Here is a 17,769-nt window from a genome sequence, read left to right as displayed (position 1 = left end):
TAGTCCCCTGGAACTAGTCAACCTAGGAGGGCAAGGAGCAAAAACTGTCCTTTATGTCCCTCTGACCAAATTAGTATAGGCCTCAAAATATGTCTGTTAAACATCCAAGAAGTTTCGTTCCACCAGTCTAGTATTTTTAATTACTGTGTGCCATCTAGATAAATCTTGGGCAAAGACCAATTGTTCTCAGATAAACCTTACCTAGACATATATTTCTTGATCTGGTGTGTATAATTTGTCAGTAGGTTGTTGGACTAATATGGTTCCCTCTGGTTTTTAAAACCAGCTAGGCATTATTTATCTCTTGCATTGTCTAACCCCCCCATCATGGTTTCCCCAATTAAGGTGCCCCAATTTTCCCCTTTCTCCCTTAATAATGCCCTTCTCCTCTGGTCCTACCTCTCTTGAGCTCCTTTTTACCCTTTAACAGAGCATAGGGTGGGGGTTTATTTACACAGCAGTGGGTGCCCCCCATTTATGGCAAGATTCGTATTCTTAAATTATATTAATTATATGTAAAATTTTTAGGATTCCAAATGTCAGGGTAAAAGCTCTGAAACTATTGTTGGAAAGGAACAGATATTTAGAATGAACTTATCTGAAACAGAAAACAAGCAAAACAGCACTTGATGGGTTCATAGATCCTATGGACACAAAGTGCTGGTCTTCAATCTCAGAAGAAAGAGGCCTTATGCTGACAACCAGCACAATCACGTGAATGGTGGGGCAGGGGTAATCTTTTAGGCATTGGAGTGCTTGTCTTTGGCTTATTCTCACAGAGTCAAAGAACCTAAAGCAACTACAGATGACATTTACATTGTGGAAATTTACTGGGTAATCTCAAAAGTAAACATCCACTTTTAGATTATTTTTAAGTTCTTCCTAGAATACACACAAATTTTCTATATAGCATCCTTAGAACCCTTTGTACAAAGGGCCAATAAATACTTGGAAGAGTGTTCTACATCATTAGTCATCAGAGAAATGCATGTTAAAAGTGCTTTGAGGAGACTGGAGAGATAGGTCATAGGTTAAGAACAGTGCTCTTGCAGAGGACCCAGAATTGATTCTCAGTACCCACAGGGGTGGCTAACGACCATCCATACTCCAGTTCCAGGGGATCTGATACCCTCTTCTGACATCTGTGGGCACTGCATGACACAGGTGCACTTACACGCACACAGGCAATACACTCAAACATATAAAATAAAATAAAATAAAAATTATTAAAACTGCTTTGAGATTCTATCTCATCCAAGTCAGCATGGCTATCATAAAGAAAACAAATGATAACGAATACTGGTGAGGATATGGGGAAAGAAAACCCTTATTCACTGCTGATGAGAATGCAAGCTGATATAGTCACTATGCAAATCAGTGTGGAAGTTTCCTTAAAAACTAAAAATAGACTGGGGTCTGCTGTCATTTCCCCAGTTCTATGCTGGGATTTTGTCTGCTTGAGTTTGCATGGGACTTGTGTATGCTGACACCATTGCCATAGAATCATATGAGCAGGGTCCCAGGAGCTTGTAGGACTCTATTTCCATATGGTCATGCACCTCTTCCCTGGCTCTTACAATCTTTCTGCCCCTTCTTCTGCAATGCAGACCCCAATCTTAGGTGAAGAAATATTGGGAACTGATTACTACTAGGTGAGGAAGAGCTGATCTTCCTAAAGCAAGGGACTCTAGCTATGGTGACTAGACCTCAGTAGATGAACTTGAGTTGAGGAACATCTGAGGACACTAACTTGACACAATAGGCCTTAACACAAATGACAGAATGAATGAATTCCAGTGGGGGGCTATGGGAAGGTACCAGTGGGGAAGGGGGTATAAAGATGATTAAGACTGATTGAGATGTTCTGAATGAAATACACAAAAATTCAATAAAAAATTCAAAAGAAAGATCATTTAAAAAGCTAAAAATAGAACTACCATATGACCCAGTTATACCAGTCTTGGGCATATAGCCAAAGATGTCTGTATCCTACTACAGAGGTGCTTGTACAGCCATGTTCACTGTTGCTTTATTCACAATAGCTGGAAAGTGAATCTAACAGATGAATGAATACAAATGTGGTTATATATCCATTTTCTTCAGGTACAAAGAAAAATGAAATCATGACACATGCACAAAAATGGACAGAACTGGAAATTTTTATCTCAGGCAAAGTATTTCTGACTCAGAAAGCCAAATGACATGTTCTCTGTCCTATACAGATCCTAGTTTTCAATTTGCATATATTTGTGTATATGCTTAGCACTTATTAATCAATCAATTGTGATTTGGGCATTTTCTCCATAGTAAGGAATGCTGAGGGGACTCTGCACAGGTTCCCATGTGGATGTGTGAGAGAATGCACCCAAGAAAACAAGTTCAGGGACCAAGTCTAAGTGGAAGTGTTCACCACTAATTCAGCAGGAGAGTAATACTGTTAAGGCTACTGTCTCTCCTGATACAAGTTCTTTGTCCTGTAAGGTGTGTATGGGAACAAAAGCTCCTTGGCCACTGTGGCTTAGCTTGGGTAGGAAGACCCACTAAATCATATACTTTCATGGTTTCTAGTTTTTCAAAAATGAGCTTGTTTGTAATTTTAGTACACTGTGGTCTGAAACAAAGCCTTGATTTCTGCTTAAGGCAAGACTCATACCTGGCTACATCCAAGAAGTAAGAGGAAAAGCAGAGGCTACAGTTTCCTCTGACTGCCGCTAGGGATGTGTTGCCCTAGTTTTCTAGGGTCCCTTGCCCAGGCGCTATTAGAAAAACCATACAGCACATCTTTAACTCGCCTCAGCTCAGTAAACACCCCCTCTTGTGTCCAGGCGAGTGAGACAATGGGGTCATCATTCTGTGCTGCCCCTTCAGTTCCAAAATGGTGTTCAAAAAGCCCCTCCCTCCCCAGCTAACTCTCTGCAGTCTATTCTCCACAGTAGGCCCCACCCCTCAGAGGAACCAGGCCTGCTTAGGACACAGAATGCATGTGGAATGCACAGTGGAGCTTAAGGAGAAAGCCATCAAGTTTACCTGGGATTGGGAGGAAGATGGCAGGGAAGACCCCAAGAAAAGGGAGCCTAAGAACTATTAGTGTCCAGAAGATTAGGGTGACAAAGAGCATGCCAGGAAGAAAGAACAATTCCCACATGGGGACTTCATGAGGGCCCTTCAGTGGTCATACTATGTCTGTTATTTGAGTATGAGCCCTCTCTATTCTGCCCTTCTGCCACCATCTAAAAGGTTATTTTTATGTTGAAAAAGTTAAGTTGGAAAAATTAAGGAAAAGGCTGTTCATTCTAGGTAGAACAAGTGTAGGTGTTACATGTTAGGCTTTAGGAGACAATATTCCCGCTTTCAATACTTTTTAAGCAATAATAAATCGATATTAGATAATAAAGCATGATATTCTGTTTACATGTATTAGTAAACTTGACAGGCCACCGTTCAGTGGCATGTCCTTCATGAAGGCAGCACTGGAAAGCAGTGCTATGGCCAGTATACTTTGCTGTCCTTGCTGGTGGCCAGGACTTGGCCATGATCAACCCCAACCCAGAACACCATGACCAGATAGAAAAATTTCAAACAGTTAAACTTTTTTGTTTGTATTCTTTACCTTGTTGATAAAGAATACAAAGTATCAACTGGAAGTCCGCAATAGATAGGAAACATTCCACTCATTCATAATGTTTAATATTTAACCAAAAGGTCATTATTTAAGTCATAAAATGCTTTAATAGTCTTCAAAGGTGATCAAAACTGTCTTAAATCTCCAAGAACTGCTTGTATTGTTGCATCAGATTTACTGATTTTTAAGATCAGGGACATCCAGCCTCTCTGAAGTAAAAAAATTTTTCTGTGTGTTAGATTTTCTTCAACTTGACCATTTCCATCAGAAAAATCTTTACAACCTGGGTATATGGGTATATAACACAGGCAGATAATTAAAACATCTGCTGATAATCAAAGAAGTTTACTTTAAAACAACTGTTAGACATAATTATGACATTTGTTGATGAAAAAAGCAAAATATACCTTCTTAATGAGAAAGATGTTATTTGTTACATAAAGAATTGAATCTTGATTGCTACTACAGGATGAAAAGCATCTTCAAAACCATGTAGAGTTGACCGAACTTTGATTTTATATTAATGCTGGGGCCTGTGAGATGGCTCAACAAGTAAAGGTGTTTGCCTCCAAGCCCGAGGACCCGAGTTCAATGTATGGGACCCACAAGGTGGAAAAAAGGAACTGAATCCTGAAAAATGTCCTCTGATCACACATACACTGTGGCCAACACACACACACACACACACACACACACACACACACACACCCACACACACACACACACACCCACACACACACACACACACCCACACACACACACACACACCCACACACACACACACACACCCACACACACACACACACACCCACACACACACACACACACCCACACACACACACACACACCCACACACACACACACACACCCACACACACACACACACACCCACACACACACACACACACCCACACACACACACACACACACACACACACACACACACACACACGCAAAAAATTATTAATGCTGAGAACTACACTTTGCATAAATGCATAGTACAGAATATAGAAGTATGTTTCGGATCGTTTAAAAATTGCTAGAAATTTTATACTAATCCTAAGCTAAAATTCATTTAGTAATGTTTTCATGAAACAGTTCATCAGTTCAAACAGCATTTCTTAACTTTAAAAAATTCAGTCTTTGAGAATTTCATACATCACTTTCCTCCTCTTTAGTGCCTCCTGCCACCTCCACAATCTGACACAGGTGAGCTGTGCCTCAGAAACAGTATGCTTTGGCTTTGAATTTGTTTCTGGTGGCTTCACAATCAAAAAACTTTTTTACTATTGTCAAATTTTTCATGACACCCACATTCAGTGAGATGACCCCATATGGGTCATGATCCATAGTCTAAGAGCTGGGCTGTAGACAGAAAAAGTGTTGTAGGTATCCCTTATTCTTAATCACTGGACTCACAGAAGCATCAACAGCCTATCTCGTCCCTAAGACTTCACTCTGATCTCAGGAATCAGGGGTTATTTCATCCTTTGATGGCTACTGCACTGCTACACAATTCTGTTATATTTCGCTGGAATTTTCACCTGAGTTTGACAATTTTCTTTCTGAATGTGTATGAAATCAAAGGCTCTTCAGAGACAAAAACTATGTTTGTATATCATCACCAAGAAAACTACAATCAAGCCTATTGTCACCTATCCAAAATTAACTCATGAAAAGGTACAGCAAATGTTCTCTGCCATAATACAAAGACACATCAGAGGAAGGAGGAGTGTTCATGTCCTGTCTGATCTACACAGCAAGTTTCAAGCCAGTGAGTGGTACCTAGTGAGATCATGTGTCAGAAAATCAAAACAACAAAAAGCAAAGACACCTTCCTAGGAAAGAAGACATGTACAAGCACGTTCTGGACTCTGGCTTGTGCAAGTGCAGACCTCTTTTTGTCCCGGACACTCAATGTTTTTTCCCTTGACCCTACCAGTCCTACGACTCAGTAACACTCTGCCAGAAGCACCCCTCCTTCTGCAGCCACTGGACACATTGTCCACCCTCTGGCACATCAGAGAGCAGCTCTTAAGACTGTGAGGGTGGCAGCTCAGGGCCATGCATCTTTTTAGACAGGGAAGCCAGCTATAGGTCAGCCCATGGCAGCACTTGCACACAGACATTCGAGTCCACTTATACTTTGTTAGACTCAACGAGGTCTGACTACATGATGTTTGTGAGTCTCTATGCTAAGGTTTCCTGGTATATACAATGGGGAAAATAAAGAATAAAATTCCAAAAGCCTACTGTGAAGCTAAATGAGATTCAGGAACTAGGCACTGTACTGGGCACGCAGTGAACACTCATGTAATAAAAGTTAGCAGTTATCACTTTTGCAGTATTCATAAATTATAAGTATTTGGCTGGCGTATCACTGGAGTCCTGAACTTTTGCTCTCTATAAACTACAGATGGAGTTCCACATCTATGTCTACTAAAAACAAGTATGAACTCTGGCAAGGCAGCTAATTTATGAACTGAAATAAATATAGAATAAGCAGCCAAGAATAATTTTAACTGCTCTGGTATTTTTTGTGTTCATTAGGACAAAGCATATATTTTTAAAAATATAATTCTAGCCTTCTTTCTTTCTTTGCCTTTTTTGTTTCAGGACAGAGGACTGAACCCAGAGCACTGAATACACAGAGCATTGCACATACCACACTACTGTTTTACTATTAGCTACATCCTTAGCCTTCTTTTTACTTTTTAAAATAAAAAATTATTTACGTATATGTGTGTGTCTGTACATGAGTGTGTGTTGTGTTTGTTTTTAAATTCCCTGGAGCTAGAGCTACAGTCAGTTGTGAACTGCCTAATATGGGTGCTGAGAACCAAACCTCTAACCTCTGTCTTCTGCAAGAGAAGCAAGAGCTCTTAACCACTGAGCTATCTCTCCAGTCTCCCCGCTCTTTTTTTGAGACAGGATCTTGCTAAGTTGTGCAGGCTGGCTTTAAATACACTCTACATAAATAACAGTGACTGGCCCAGAAAACTATTGCTATTGGTGCAGCATTGCCACTTTTATCTTGGGGGTAATCAACACCTGTCTAATTGGAATTAAGGCCCCTTCAATGGGAGGGAACTCATGTGTGCTACTGTAAACATAGCCAACTATACATGGCTGGAGAGGTCATGGATCCTAGAGAAAATTTACTTTGTCACATCACTAGACCAACATAATTATATTGTTCTAAATATGCATCCTCATATTTACTGACAAGTGTACCTTTTACACCTCATCAGAGAAGCTTCTTTTTTGCAACAGATGGAGACAAGTACAGAGTTGCAGAACTAATCAAATGCAGAGAGTAAGTGTCTGTGAGACACTTAACCCTAAGTAACACATCTTCAATGGAACTTCTACATGTAGGATGAATGCATCTTTCAGCTCTCACCAGATTAGCTCCTTATGCAGCAGATGGTGATTAATAATAAAAATGAAAACAAAAACAAAAACAAAACCCCACAATCAGCCAATGTACAGAGAACAAGACGCCGTAGAGTGCTTACCACTGCACAGGACACTTATTGCAAACCTCTGTCTCCCAAGGCTCAGGAATCATTGAAGAAAAGGAGGCTGAAAGACTGTAAAAATGAGAGTGGGTGGATGACCACAGTAAACAGAGTCTTCAGACAGCTGGTCAGTCACTCATATGAACTCACAGCAATGGTGTCAGCATGGACAAGTCCTGCGTAAGTTCAAACCAGACAAAATCCCAGCATAGATACAGGGAAGTAGGAAAGAAATCCCATGCCAACCTAAGGATCTTTTGGCAATTGGTGGATATTGGGAGATTGGGAGTGGGGAGAGACAGTGTCTGACAGGACTAGAATACCTGGTGGGCCCAGTTGATGGACCCACACTGAATGACAATTGGGGACACAAATCAGACTCTATAGGTCATATTTTATATATATAAGAGTACATTGAATTGGGCAGGGGAGGGAAGGTGTGGATGAGGAAGGGAATCTAAATACCATCAAATTATATTGTATGAAAAAAGCAACAAGCTATATTGTATGAAAAATCACAAAAATTCAATAAAAAATAAAAAATTGAAAATCATACAATTGAATAATTATAGAAGAACTAGTGCATAGAATGTGTGAGTATAAACTGGTTCACCTTTTTAAAAGAAATTTGAGAACAGTCATTGAAAGTTACAGTACATAGCTTAAGAATAATCTCTTTCAATTCCATCTTCCTGTTTTTCTTTCTTTTTATATATTTTTTTCTTAAGACAGTGTTCATGTAGCTCAGGTTGGCCTCCAGCTTGCTATGTAGCTAAGGATGACCTTGAACTTATGATATTCTTGGCTCTACCTCCTAGTGCTGGGGTTAAAGTGTACATCACCATACCTCTACCTCCTAGTGCTGGTATTAAAGTGTACAACACCATACCTCTACCTCCTAGTGCTGGGGTTAAAGTGTACATCACCATACTTCTTCCTCCTAGTGCTGGGGTTAAAGTATACATCACCATACCTCTACCTCCTAGTGCTGGGGTTAAAGTGTACATCACCATACTTCTTCCTCCTAGTGCTGGGGTTAAAGTATACATCGCCATACCTCTACCTCCTAGTGCTGGGGTTAAAGTGTACACCACCACACCCATTTTATATGAGGCTCAGAATCAAGCCCAGAATCTTGTGACCTCTAGGCATGCACTCTACCAACTGAGCTACAACCTCAGCCTTCAATTCTACCTTTCTATCTTAAGTGAAATATTAACAAGAATGGACAGACATGTCTGTAAACAAAATAATTATAGCATTTTTGAATGACCCAAAATTTGAGAACAATCTAAGTATCTTTAAGTGGAGAAATGATAGGCATAGTGGTCTAGAGTAAACAACACGAGGGGGTATTAGCTTTGTATGTGGAGAATAAGAGATGTCTACAGTGTCCAGCATGGCATCCATCCAATACACCCTAGCATAAATGTAGACATGAGTCTAACTGGAGAAAATCTAAGAAGTAATTATGGTATGTGCTGTAAAGGAAACAAAAATAGTAGGCATAATCCTCATTCGTCTCTTACATGCACTCAACATCCAATCAGTGGGCTTGAAAATGGACATGGAAACAGCCTACATACCCATCAACCAATGCACGGTTAATGAAAACATGTTGCATTTACCATGTTGATATTATCGAGGTATTAGGAAAAAAGTTATGAAGTTCTCAGTTAAATGGATAGAGTTGAAAAAGAGCCAGAGGTGGTAGATGACTACAACAAAACAGAATTTTCTGTATACAACAGGGAAGATGCACATATAAACTCACAGAAGTTGTGACAGCATGTACCAGACCTGTGAAAGTTCAAGCCACATAAAATCTCAGCATGGAGGGGGAGGTGGGCATGAAGTCCCACCCTTGGCTGAGAAACTACTGGCAATTGATAGCAGCTGGGAGAGGAAGTCTGTTTTCTTAAGAGTGTGACCCCTGGTAGGTTGACCATGGTCTAGGGGATGAAAGCCCACCCAAGAGCATTTAGGGACACAAATTACATTCAATAGACTTAAGAAAAAAAGACACGAATGGGGGGCTGGGAAGTAGCAGGGATAGATCTGAGAGGAAGTGAGGGAGGGGCCTGAATATGACCAGAATACATTCTTTGAAACTCTCAAAAGATAACAACAAATGTTAGTTTTGAAAAGCATTAATTCTTGATAGTGTTAGGGGTAGAACTGTGTCTCTGCAAAACTCCTATATTGAAACCCTAAACCCAGGGTCCTAAAAAGGTGATTAGGTTAAAGTCAGGCCTATAGGGTGAGTTCAATAGAATCTAACAGGTCCTTAAAAAATGAGGAATTTGGGCACTGACAGACACAAGGAGTATGTGCACACCAGGACAGATCTTGAGAGATCATACCAAGAGGGCAGTGTTATAATTACGAAGAGAGAAGACTCAAGGGAATCTATTCTGATGGTATCTTGATTTTGGCCATTGGTATCCACATTTGGGAGAAATAAATTTTTGTTGGACGTTTATCTGCTGTTAATGGGAGGCTGACCAAGGTAAAAGTGGCATGCTTGCTTGCCCAAGAAAACCTGGACTGCTCTACCTGCAGTGGCAACTCTGTGGCTTCTCTTCTCCGATGGACATGACTACTGTCTTGTCACCTGCTTTCTGTGATAGAGATATTTTTCTAGAGGTGGAAATATAAATCAGTATCATTGTGTTAAATTACTGTTTATTTCAGAAGTATGCAGTAAATCATTTAATCCAGCTCATGTTGATGACTATTTAGGCTGTTTCCATTTTAAGGATTAAACAAGCCTTTTAATAATACCTTTTATGTAATAATGTTGTTGAGATACAGATTCTGTATCAAAGTGTAATCACATTAATGTTTTGACATATTGCCAAGGAGGGTTAATATGCCGAAGGTAATTTATATTTATAGCAATATGTAGGGTAATATTCAGATGTTGTATCTTGTTTTGTATCACTGATACTTAGAACAAAGTTCTTTCATGTGTTTGTAGTTATTAATTATATTTATACATCTATTTTCTTTTTACTCTTTCGTCCCCATCCCCAGCACTGGGGACTCATCCCAGTGGCCTTATGCGTGCCAGGCTGACAGGCAAGTGCTCTATCACTAAGCCACATCCCAATCTTGCTTCCTTTTTTTGAGGTGGTCATTTTGCGAATGACAGATCAAGTGACTCCAAGGAAATTCACGTAATTACCTCTATTTCACAAATTTTCATTGCTGTGGGTTTACTAAATGCCTACTGACATTAGTATGTGCCACCACTTGGCTTGGCTAGCACAAGCACTGTAGTCTGTCTTCTAGAGAAAAACCCATTCCCACTGAATGACATAGCATATTAAAAACACTGAGATTTTGCATCATTTCTGGAGCAAATATAAGACTTCTTGCTACTTTCTTTCTGTCACTCCAATTGTCAACAAGAAGACTTCAAAGAATGAGAATAAAAACATGCCAAAAAAAGAGTGAGCAAAGGGACAACCAACAAGGTAAGCGAGGTAGGAATCCGTCCACGCATGTGGCTGAGGTCCCTTCACAAGGGGCCCTGAGACCATGAAGAGCTCACTGCACACTCCACAAACGCTGATCACCTGCTATGAACGCCCTGAAAAGCCACTCGGGGAAGGTAAATTTAACTTTACTCTGTAACGTGAATTCTAAATTTAAGAATCAAAGAATTTCACAATGAAACTTTAAAATTACCAATAAAATAATTACTTTCCCTCAAATGCAATAAAATTCTATTTTTCACAGTAAAATCTAGTTTTCCATGCATAAAATTAAAGCAAACAAGGAGTTGCTGAGATTTTCTGTCCAGTAATGATTATTTATGCTCTTGAAGTTCAAACTCTATTATGGCATTTTGTTGTTGTAAAAAAATCATTTATTTTCATTTTATGTATATGAGCATTTTGCCTGCATAAATGCACCACATGCATACAATGCCCAAGGATACCAGAAGAGGATCCCTAGTTATGGATGTTTGTTAACAGCCATGGGGTGCTGAGAACTGAACCCAGTCCTCTGCAAGAGCACCCAGTGTTCTTAACAACTGAGCCAACTCTCCAGCTTCTCTATGTTTTTTAAAAATATTTTATTTATTATTTTTATTTTATGTGAATGTGTGTATTGTCTGGCTGTAGGTAAGTGCAACCGTGTCATGCAATGCCCGTGGAAGACAGAAGAGGCTGTCGGATCCCCTGGAACTGGAGTTACGGACAGTTGTTAGCTGCCATGTGGGTGCTGGGATTCGAATCCAGGCCTACTGCAAGATCAACCAGTGTTCTTAACCACTGAGCCATCTCTCCAGTCCCCTTTATTATGTTTTAATACATATTTTATCTTTCCTCTTAAATGACTAGCATAGAAATAATAAATTAATATGCATTATGCTATTTTCTTTTTCTATTTTTTTTTTTTTTTGGTCTTTTTGAGACAGAGTCTCCCTGTAGCCCCAGCTGTCCTGGAGCTCACTATGGAGACCAGGCTGACCTTGAACTTACAGATATCTGCCTGCCTCTGCCTCCTGAGTGCTGGGATTAAAGGCGTGTGCCACGACGCCTGGCCCTATTTTCTTTTTAAAAAATATTTATTATTTATTATTATTATTATTATTATTATTTATTTATTTACTTTTTGAGACAGGGTCTTCTTGGAGACCCAGCTGTCCTGGAACTCACTATGTAGACCAGGCTGGCCTTGAACTCACAAAGATCTGCCTGCCTCTGCCTCCCAAGTGCTGGGATTAAAGGTGCGCACCACCATGACCAGCATTATTATTATTTTTTAAATATTTTATTATTTTGTTTAATTTTATGTGTACGAGTGTATTGCCTGCATGTATGTGAGTGCACCCATGTTGTGCAATGCCGTGGAGGTCAGAAGAAGGCTTTGGATTCCCCTGGAACTGGAGTTAAGGATGGTCTGTAGCTGCCATGTGGGTGCTGGGAATCGAACCCAAGTCCTCTTCAAGAGCAGTCAGTGCTCTTAACTGTTAAGCCAATTCTCCAGCCTATATTTATTATTTTTATTTTATGTGTATGCGTGTATTGCCTGCATGTAGGTAAGTACACCCATGTGCAATGCCCAATTTGGATTCCCCTGGAACTGGAGTTAAGGATGGTCTGTAGCTGCCATGTGGGTGCTGGGAATCGAACCCAAGTCCTCTTCAAGAGCAGTCAGTGCTCTTAACTGTTAAGCCAATTCTCCAGCCTATATTTATTATTTTTATTTTATGTGTATGCGTGTATTGCCCGCATGTAGGTAAGTACACCCATGTGCAATGCCCAAGGAGGACAGGAGAGGCTGTCTGATCCCCTGGAAATGGAGTTACGGACAGTTGTTAGCTGCCATGTGGGCGCTGGGATTCGAAACCGGGTCTTCTCCAAGAACAACTAGTGTTCTTACCTGCTGAGCCATCTCTCCAGTCCCAATATGCACTACCCTATTTTCACATAACATCTCCTACTAAAACAATTTTTCCAAGAAGAATAAGAAACAAAAATGGCCAGATACTACAACAACACTTTGCTTGGGCAAGAATCTTTAAGTGGTTGTTTCTTCCACCCTCTTACTCCAAATTACAAAAACCCTACTGCCAGAAATAGAAACATGCTGTCAGATATGATTCATCACTTTTTTTACATAAATTCTGTCAAATCCTGGCTTTCTGCCCTTGGCATTTCTCTAATAAACTAACAGTGTTCCTGATAGAAATGCTTTTCTCTTTTGAGACAGACAGTCGATGGCTGCTGGACTTGGTCTTTAAACTCACCAAGGAGGGAAGATGCAGATGACATCCTGGGGATGCCCCCTTAAATGGCCTGCAGTCTCCCTGGTGAAGAGAACCTTCAAGTAGACTTCGGGCCGAGGAGAGATTCCTTTGGAAAGCCTGGTGGTTGGTGGTCCTTCCAACTGCTCACACATGGCAACTTGCATGGTGCATTCCTCATGTAGCTCTAGAATTTTCACAGTTAATACACCAGACTTTCTGCCTAGAAGTTGAAGAGAAAACAAAACCAAACAAGAACTCTTAAAACATATGGTTTTGGCATAGTGTCATGAAACAGTGATACACTTAAAATAGCTTTCTCTTTTACATTTATTTTTATTTCCTCTGTATGAGTGTTTTGCCTGTATGTACATTAGTACATCTGTGTCGTGCAAAGGCAATGTAGGCCAGAAGAGGGGCTTGGATCCCCTGGAACTGCACTTTATGGTGGTTATTAGTTACCTTGAGAATGCTGGAAATTGAACCTGAGTCCTCTGTAAGAGCAGTCAGTGTTCTTAATCACAGAGCCATCTCTCTAGCTCCTTAGATTGCTTTCAGTACTTGGAAAAATAACTAATATAAGGATTTTCATGGACTGTTGGGTGTTTGGGCTATGTATTTTAAATGTCTAGAATTTGATCTGGATTCAAGAAGTATCTTTCTTTACAAAGTCGGCCAAATTGCATAGCATAACTCCTCAATTATCTCATGTATGAAATGGGTCATGCCTCTTGCTCTGGTGAACATATGTGAAAATTAAAGGAGATATATGAAGATGAACTAATACAGTATTATTTATGGATACACAAGTTGTACCAACATAAAAACGTAGAGAGACGGTAACAGTAGCTAAATGGTAGGGCAATTCTAAGTTGGAGGCCAATGGCCAATATCCCAACAGAATGAGGAGGCAAGGAGGATGGTAGGAAGGAATTAAAATAGACCAAGAAGACACAAGCAAAATCATAGCAGCTTAATGTCTCTGAAGAGAAAGAAAGAAGGCTTTGATTTAGAAGGGAACAGGGAATTTCAAATCTATCCTATCATTTATTGTTTTATTTTTATTTTTTTAAAATTATTTATTTAATAACCAAATGATTAGAAGAAGCATTTCACTACAGCTTTAAGATAGTCAAAAACAATTTCTAGAGCAATGATACATCTCTTTGAAAAGTGGCTGTAAATTTTTAGGTTCATATTTGAATTAAAACAGTTGTACTACATTGAACACAGTATAAACACTGTAAGACGTAAAACTGAATGAGGTTTTAACCTTTAAAAAAGATCTTCATTTTATTTTAAAATATACTGTTTCCTACAGAAAGACTCATTTTTAATGCTGCTAACACTTAGATGTTTGCACATGCATCTCTAATCTCAATGTATCTGATTATTACTAGTCATAGTCAGTTACTTTCTGAGATCTCTGGCACCTGAACATGGATATAAAATCATCAGGTAGATTGCAATGGTAATGGTTATCACCTCTAAAAATGAACATGAAGTAACATTTTTATGCTTTTTTCTCAAATATTACTCATTTTTAAATTTGTTGGGTTTTTTCGTGTGTGTATCGTACAGAACATCCCAAACAATCTTATTCATCTATATACCCACTGCCCAAATGGTACCCTCCCATAGGCCTGCCCCGACTGGGGCCAATATACTCTGTCATTGCTGTTACTGTCTACTGTGCTGTTGGAGCTTGCAGCCATTCCACAGTGCTTGTCCATCCACTGAATCTAGTCAGCCTATCTAGAGTTCCTTGTTTTAGGAAGATCAACTGTTCCTCATCTACCAGCAATCAGTTGTCAATATTCCTTTAGATAAGACTGAGGTCTGCAGTTCATTTTCCCAGTTCTATGCTGGGTTACTATCTGGGATTCCCTTGGTCTGCCCTGGCCAACAACTCAAAGGAAAGTATCTTCTGTCTGGCATTGTTTCTTATTATGTAGCCTTTAGCTATACACATAGACTCTTAAAAATTATATTGACCCCTTTAATATTTGGATATATTTTCCTTTTTGGTATTTAAGGCCATACATTTGGCTCAGATAAACCAATTTATTTTTGCTCTTAAGGCCGACTGAGGATCTGTTCCTCAGAGGTCACATGGGCTTGGGAGGAGCCCCTGGCTCCTTTCTTTTACCAGTTCGATCTATGTGAAGATAAGTCAAAGGTCCCGCTCGACTATGGCTGGCTTCACTTAGAAGCATGGAGGAGATGTTACCTCTGTGCTGACCCTTCTTTTGTAGACTGGACACTGGTTCAAGTGTATTTTATGGGGTCTCCACAGACTCCATGATCAAGAGGAAAGATGACCTATCACAGTTACAGGAAATTTTGAGAGGTGCTCATAGTCCCCTGGAACTTAGTCGAACTAGGAGGGCAAGGAGCAAAAACTGTCCTTTATGTCCCTCTGACCAAATTAGTATAGGATTCTAAGTATGGCTGTTAAACATCCAAGAAGGTTAATTCCACTAGTCTGGTACTTTTAATTACAATGTGCCATGTAGATAAAGATTGGAGAAAGACGAAACATTCCCAGATAAACCTTGCCTAGATATATATTATATTCCTTGAGCTAGTTATATGTATAATTTGTCAGTAGATTGGTTCTTGAAGCAATATAAAGAGCTGAAGAAGGGAATGACTATAATCAAGGGGTTATGGTAAGAAACTTAATGAAGGTATAACTATGGAAATGCACAGCTACATCAAGAATGTGAACAGAAATAAAAATGACAGGAATCAAAACACATCTTTTATTAATAACTTTAAGTATCAATGGACTGAACTCCCCAGTCAAAAGACACAGATTAGGTGAATGGATTAAGAAACCAAGCAAATGGCACTAAGAAAAAAGCAGGCGTAGCAATCCTATTATCTGACAAAATAGACTTTAAACTGAAACTAACCAGAAGAGACAAAGAGGGCTATTTCATTCTGATCAAAGGAACAATCAATCAAGAAGATATTACAATCATGAACATATATTCACCAAACTCTGGTGCACCCAACTTCATAAAAACAATACTACAGGACTTTAAGACCCAGATTAATCCCAACTCATTAATAGTAGGGGACTTCAATACCCCACTGTCTCCATTAGATAGATCAACAGGTCAGAGAGTTAACAGAAAGACATCTGAATTAAAGGATACTATATATTAGATGGACCTAACATATCTACCGAGTATTCTACCCAAGCACCAAAGGACATACTTTCTATTCAGGTTCCCCATGGAACCTTCTCCAAAATCAACCATATACTGGAGCACAAAAAACCCTCAACAAATACAAAAAGATTTTAATAATTCCATGCATTCTATCAGACCACAATGCAGTAAAGTTTAATATCAATACTGGAAGAAGCCCTAGTAACCACATGCACACATGGAGATTAAACAACATGCTCCTGAATGATGAAAAGGTCAAAAGAGAAATTAAGAAAGAAATAAAAGTATTCCTGGAACTAAATGAAAAGGACAATACAACTCAACAAAACCTTTGGGACACGCTGAAAGCTGTCCTTAGAGGGAAGTTTATAACTCTATGTGCCTACATCAAAAAATCATAAGCACACAAATAAATGACTTAACATTGCAACTCAAGACACTTGAAAAGCAACAGCAAACAAAACCCAAACCCAGCAGACAAGAAAAAATAACAAAAATCAGGGCAGAAATTAATGAAATCGAAACAAAGAAAAAAATACAAAGGACCAACGAATTCAAGAGCTGGTTCTTTAAAAAGATAAACAAGATTGACAGGCCACTTGCCCAGTTAACCAAAAGAAGGAAATCAACAAAATCAGAGATGAAAGAGGAAACATCACAACAGACACAAGAAAGACACAGATATTATAAGGGAATAAGGGAATAGCACAAAAACCTATATGCTACTAAATTTGAAAACCTAAAAGAAATGGACGGATATTTAAAGGCATGGGAACCACAAAAACTAAACCAAGAAAAGATTAACACCTTAAACAGAACCATAACATAAAAAGAAATTGAATCAGTAATACAAAACGTCCCGACTAAAAAAAGCCCAGGACCAGATGGACTGACAGCAGAATTCTACCAGACATTTAAAGAAGATCTACATCCTATACTACTTAATTTACTCAAAAAGATAGAAATGGAGGGAGAACTTGCAAATTCCTTTTATGAAGGCAGCACCACTCTACTACCAAAGCCAGGTAAAGATACAACCAAAAAAGAAAACTATAAACCCATATCCTTAATGAACATAGATGCAAAAATTCACAACAAGATGCTTGCAAACTGCATACAGACACACGTCAAAAAGATCATCCACCACGATCAAGTCCAGAGCTGCAGGGATGGTTCAACATACGCAAATCAATGAACATCATAAATCATATAAATGGGGTCAAAGACAAGAACTACATGGTCATCTCAATAGATCCAGAGAAGGCCTTTGACAAAATTCAACATGCATTTATGTTCAAAGTCCTAGAGGGAATTGGACTGGAGGGAACATACCTCAACATAATTAAAGCCATATATAACAAACCCACAGCCAACATTCCCGTTGAAATCAGGAACCAGACAAGGCTGTCCACTATCTCCAACTCTTCTTTAACATACTGCTTGAAACTCTTGCAAGAGCAATAAGATAAAAGAAGGAAATTAAAGGAGTAATAATTGGAAAAGAAGAGCTCAAATTATCCCTTTTTGCAGATGATATGATATTATATAAGAGATGCAAAAAATTCCACCACCAAACTCCTAGAAATTATTAACACGTTCAGTAAAGTGGCAGGTTAAAAAATTAACCTACAAAAGTCTGTAGCCTTTCTATATACCAATGACAAGCAGTCAGAGAAAGAGTTTCAA

General features: G+C 39.2%; 1 protein-coding gene across 3 annotated transcripts in view; it reads right to left on the bottom strand.

The window, feature by feature from the left end:
* Nucleotides 1-17,769, bottom strand: part of Spidr (scaffold protein involved in DNA repair) — a 389,790-nt gene that overhangs the window by 207,397 nt on the left and 164,624 nt on the right. For all 3 annotated transcript variants that reach the window (XM_008844506.3, XM_029569016.1, XM_029569017.1), the window contains one exon: nucleotides 12,908-13,127. In XM_008844506.3, coding sequence (XP_008842728.1) covers nucleotides 12,908-13,127 — 220 coding nt within the window. The remainder of the gene's footprint in view (nucleotides 1-12,907; nucleotides 13,128-17,769) is intronic.

Source organism: Nannospalax galili, unplaced genomic scaffold (assembly GCF_000622305.1).
Source record: "Nannospalax galili isolate Female #2095 unplaced genomic scaffold, S.galili_v1.0 scaffold462, whole genome shotgun sequence".
Lineage (NCBI taxonomy): Eukaryota > Metazoa > Chordata > Mammalia > Rodentia > Spalacidae > Nannospalax > Nannospalax galili.
The sequence above is the reverse complement of the archived record's forward strand: the minus strand, read 5'-3'. Positions and strand labels throughout refer to the sequence as shown.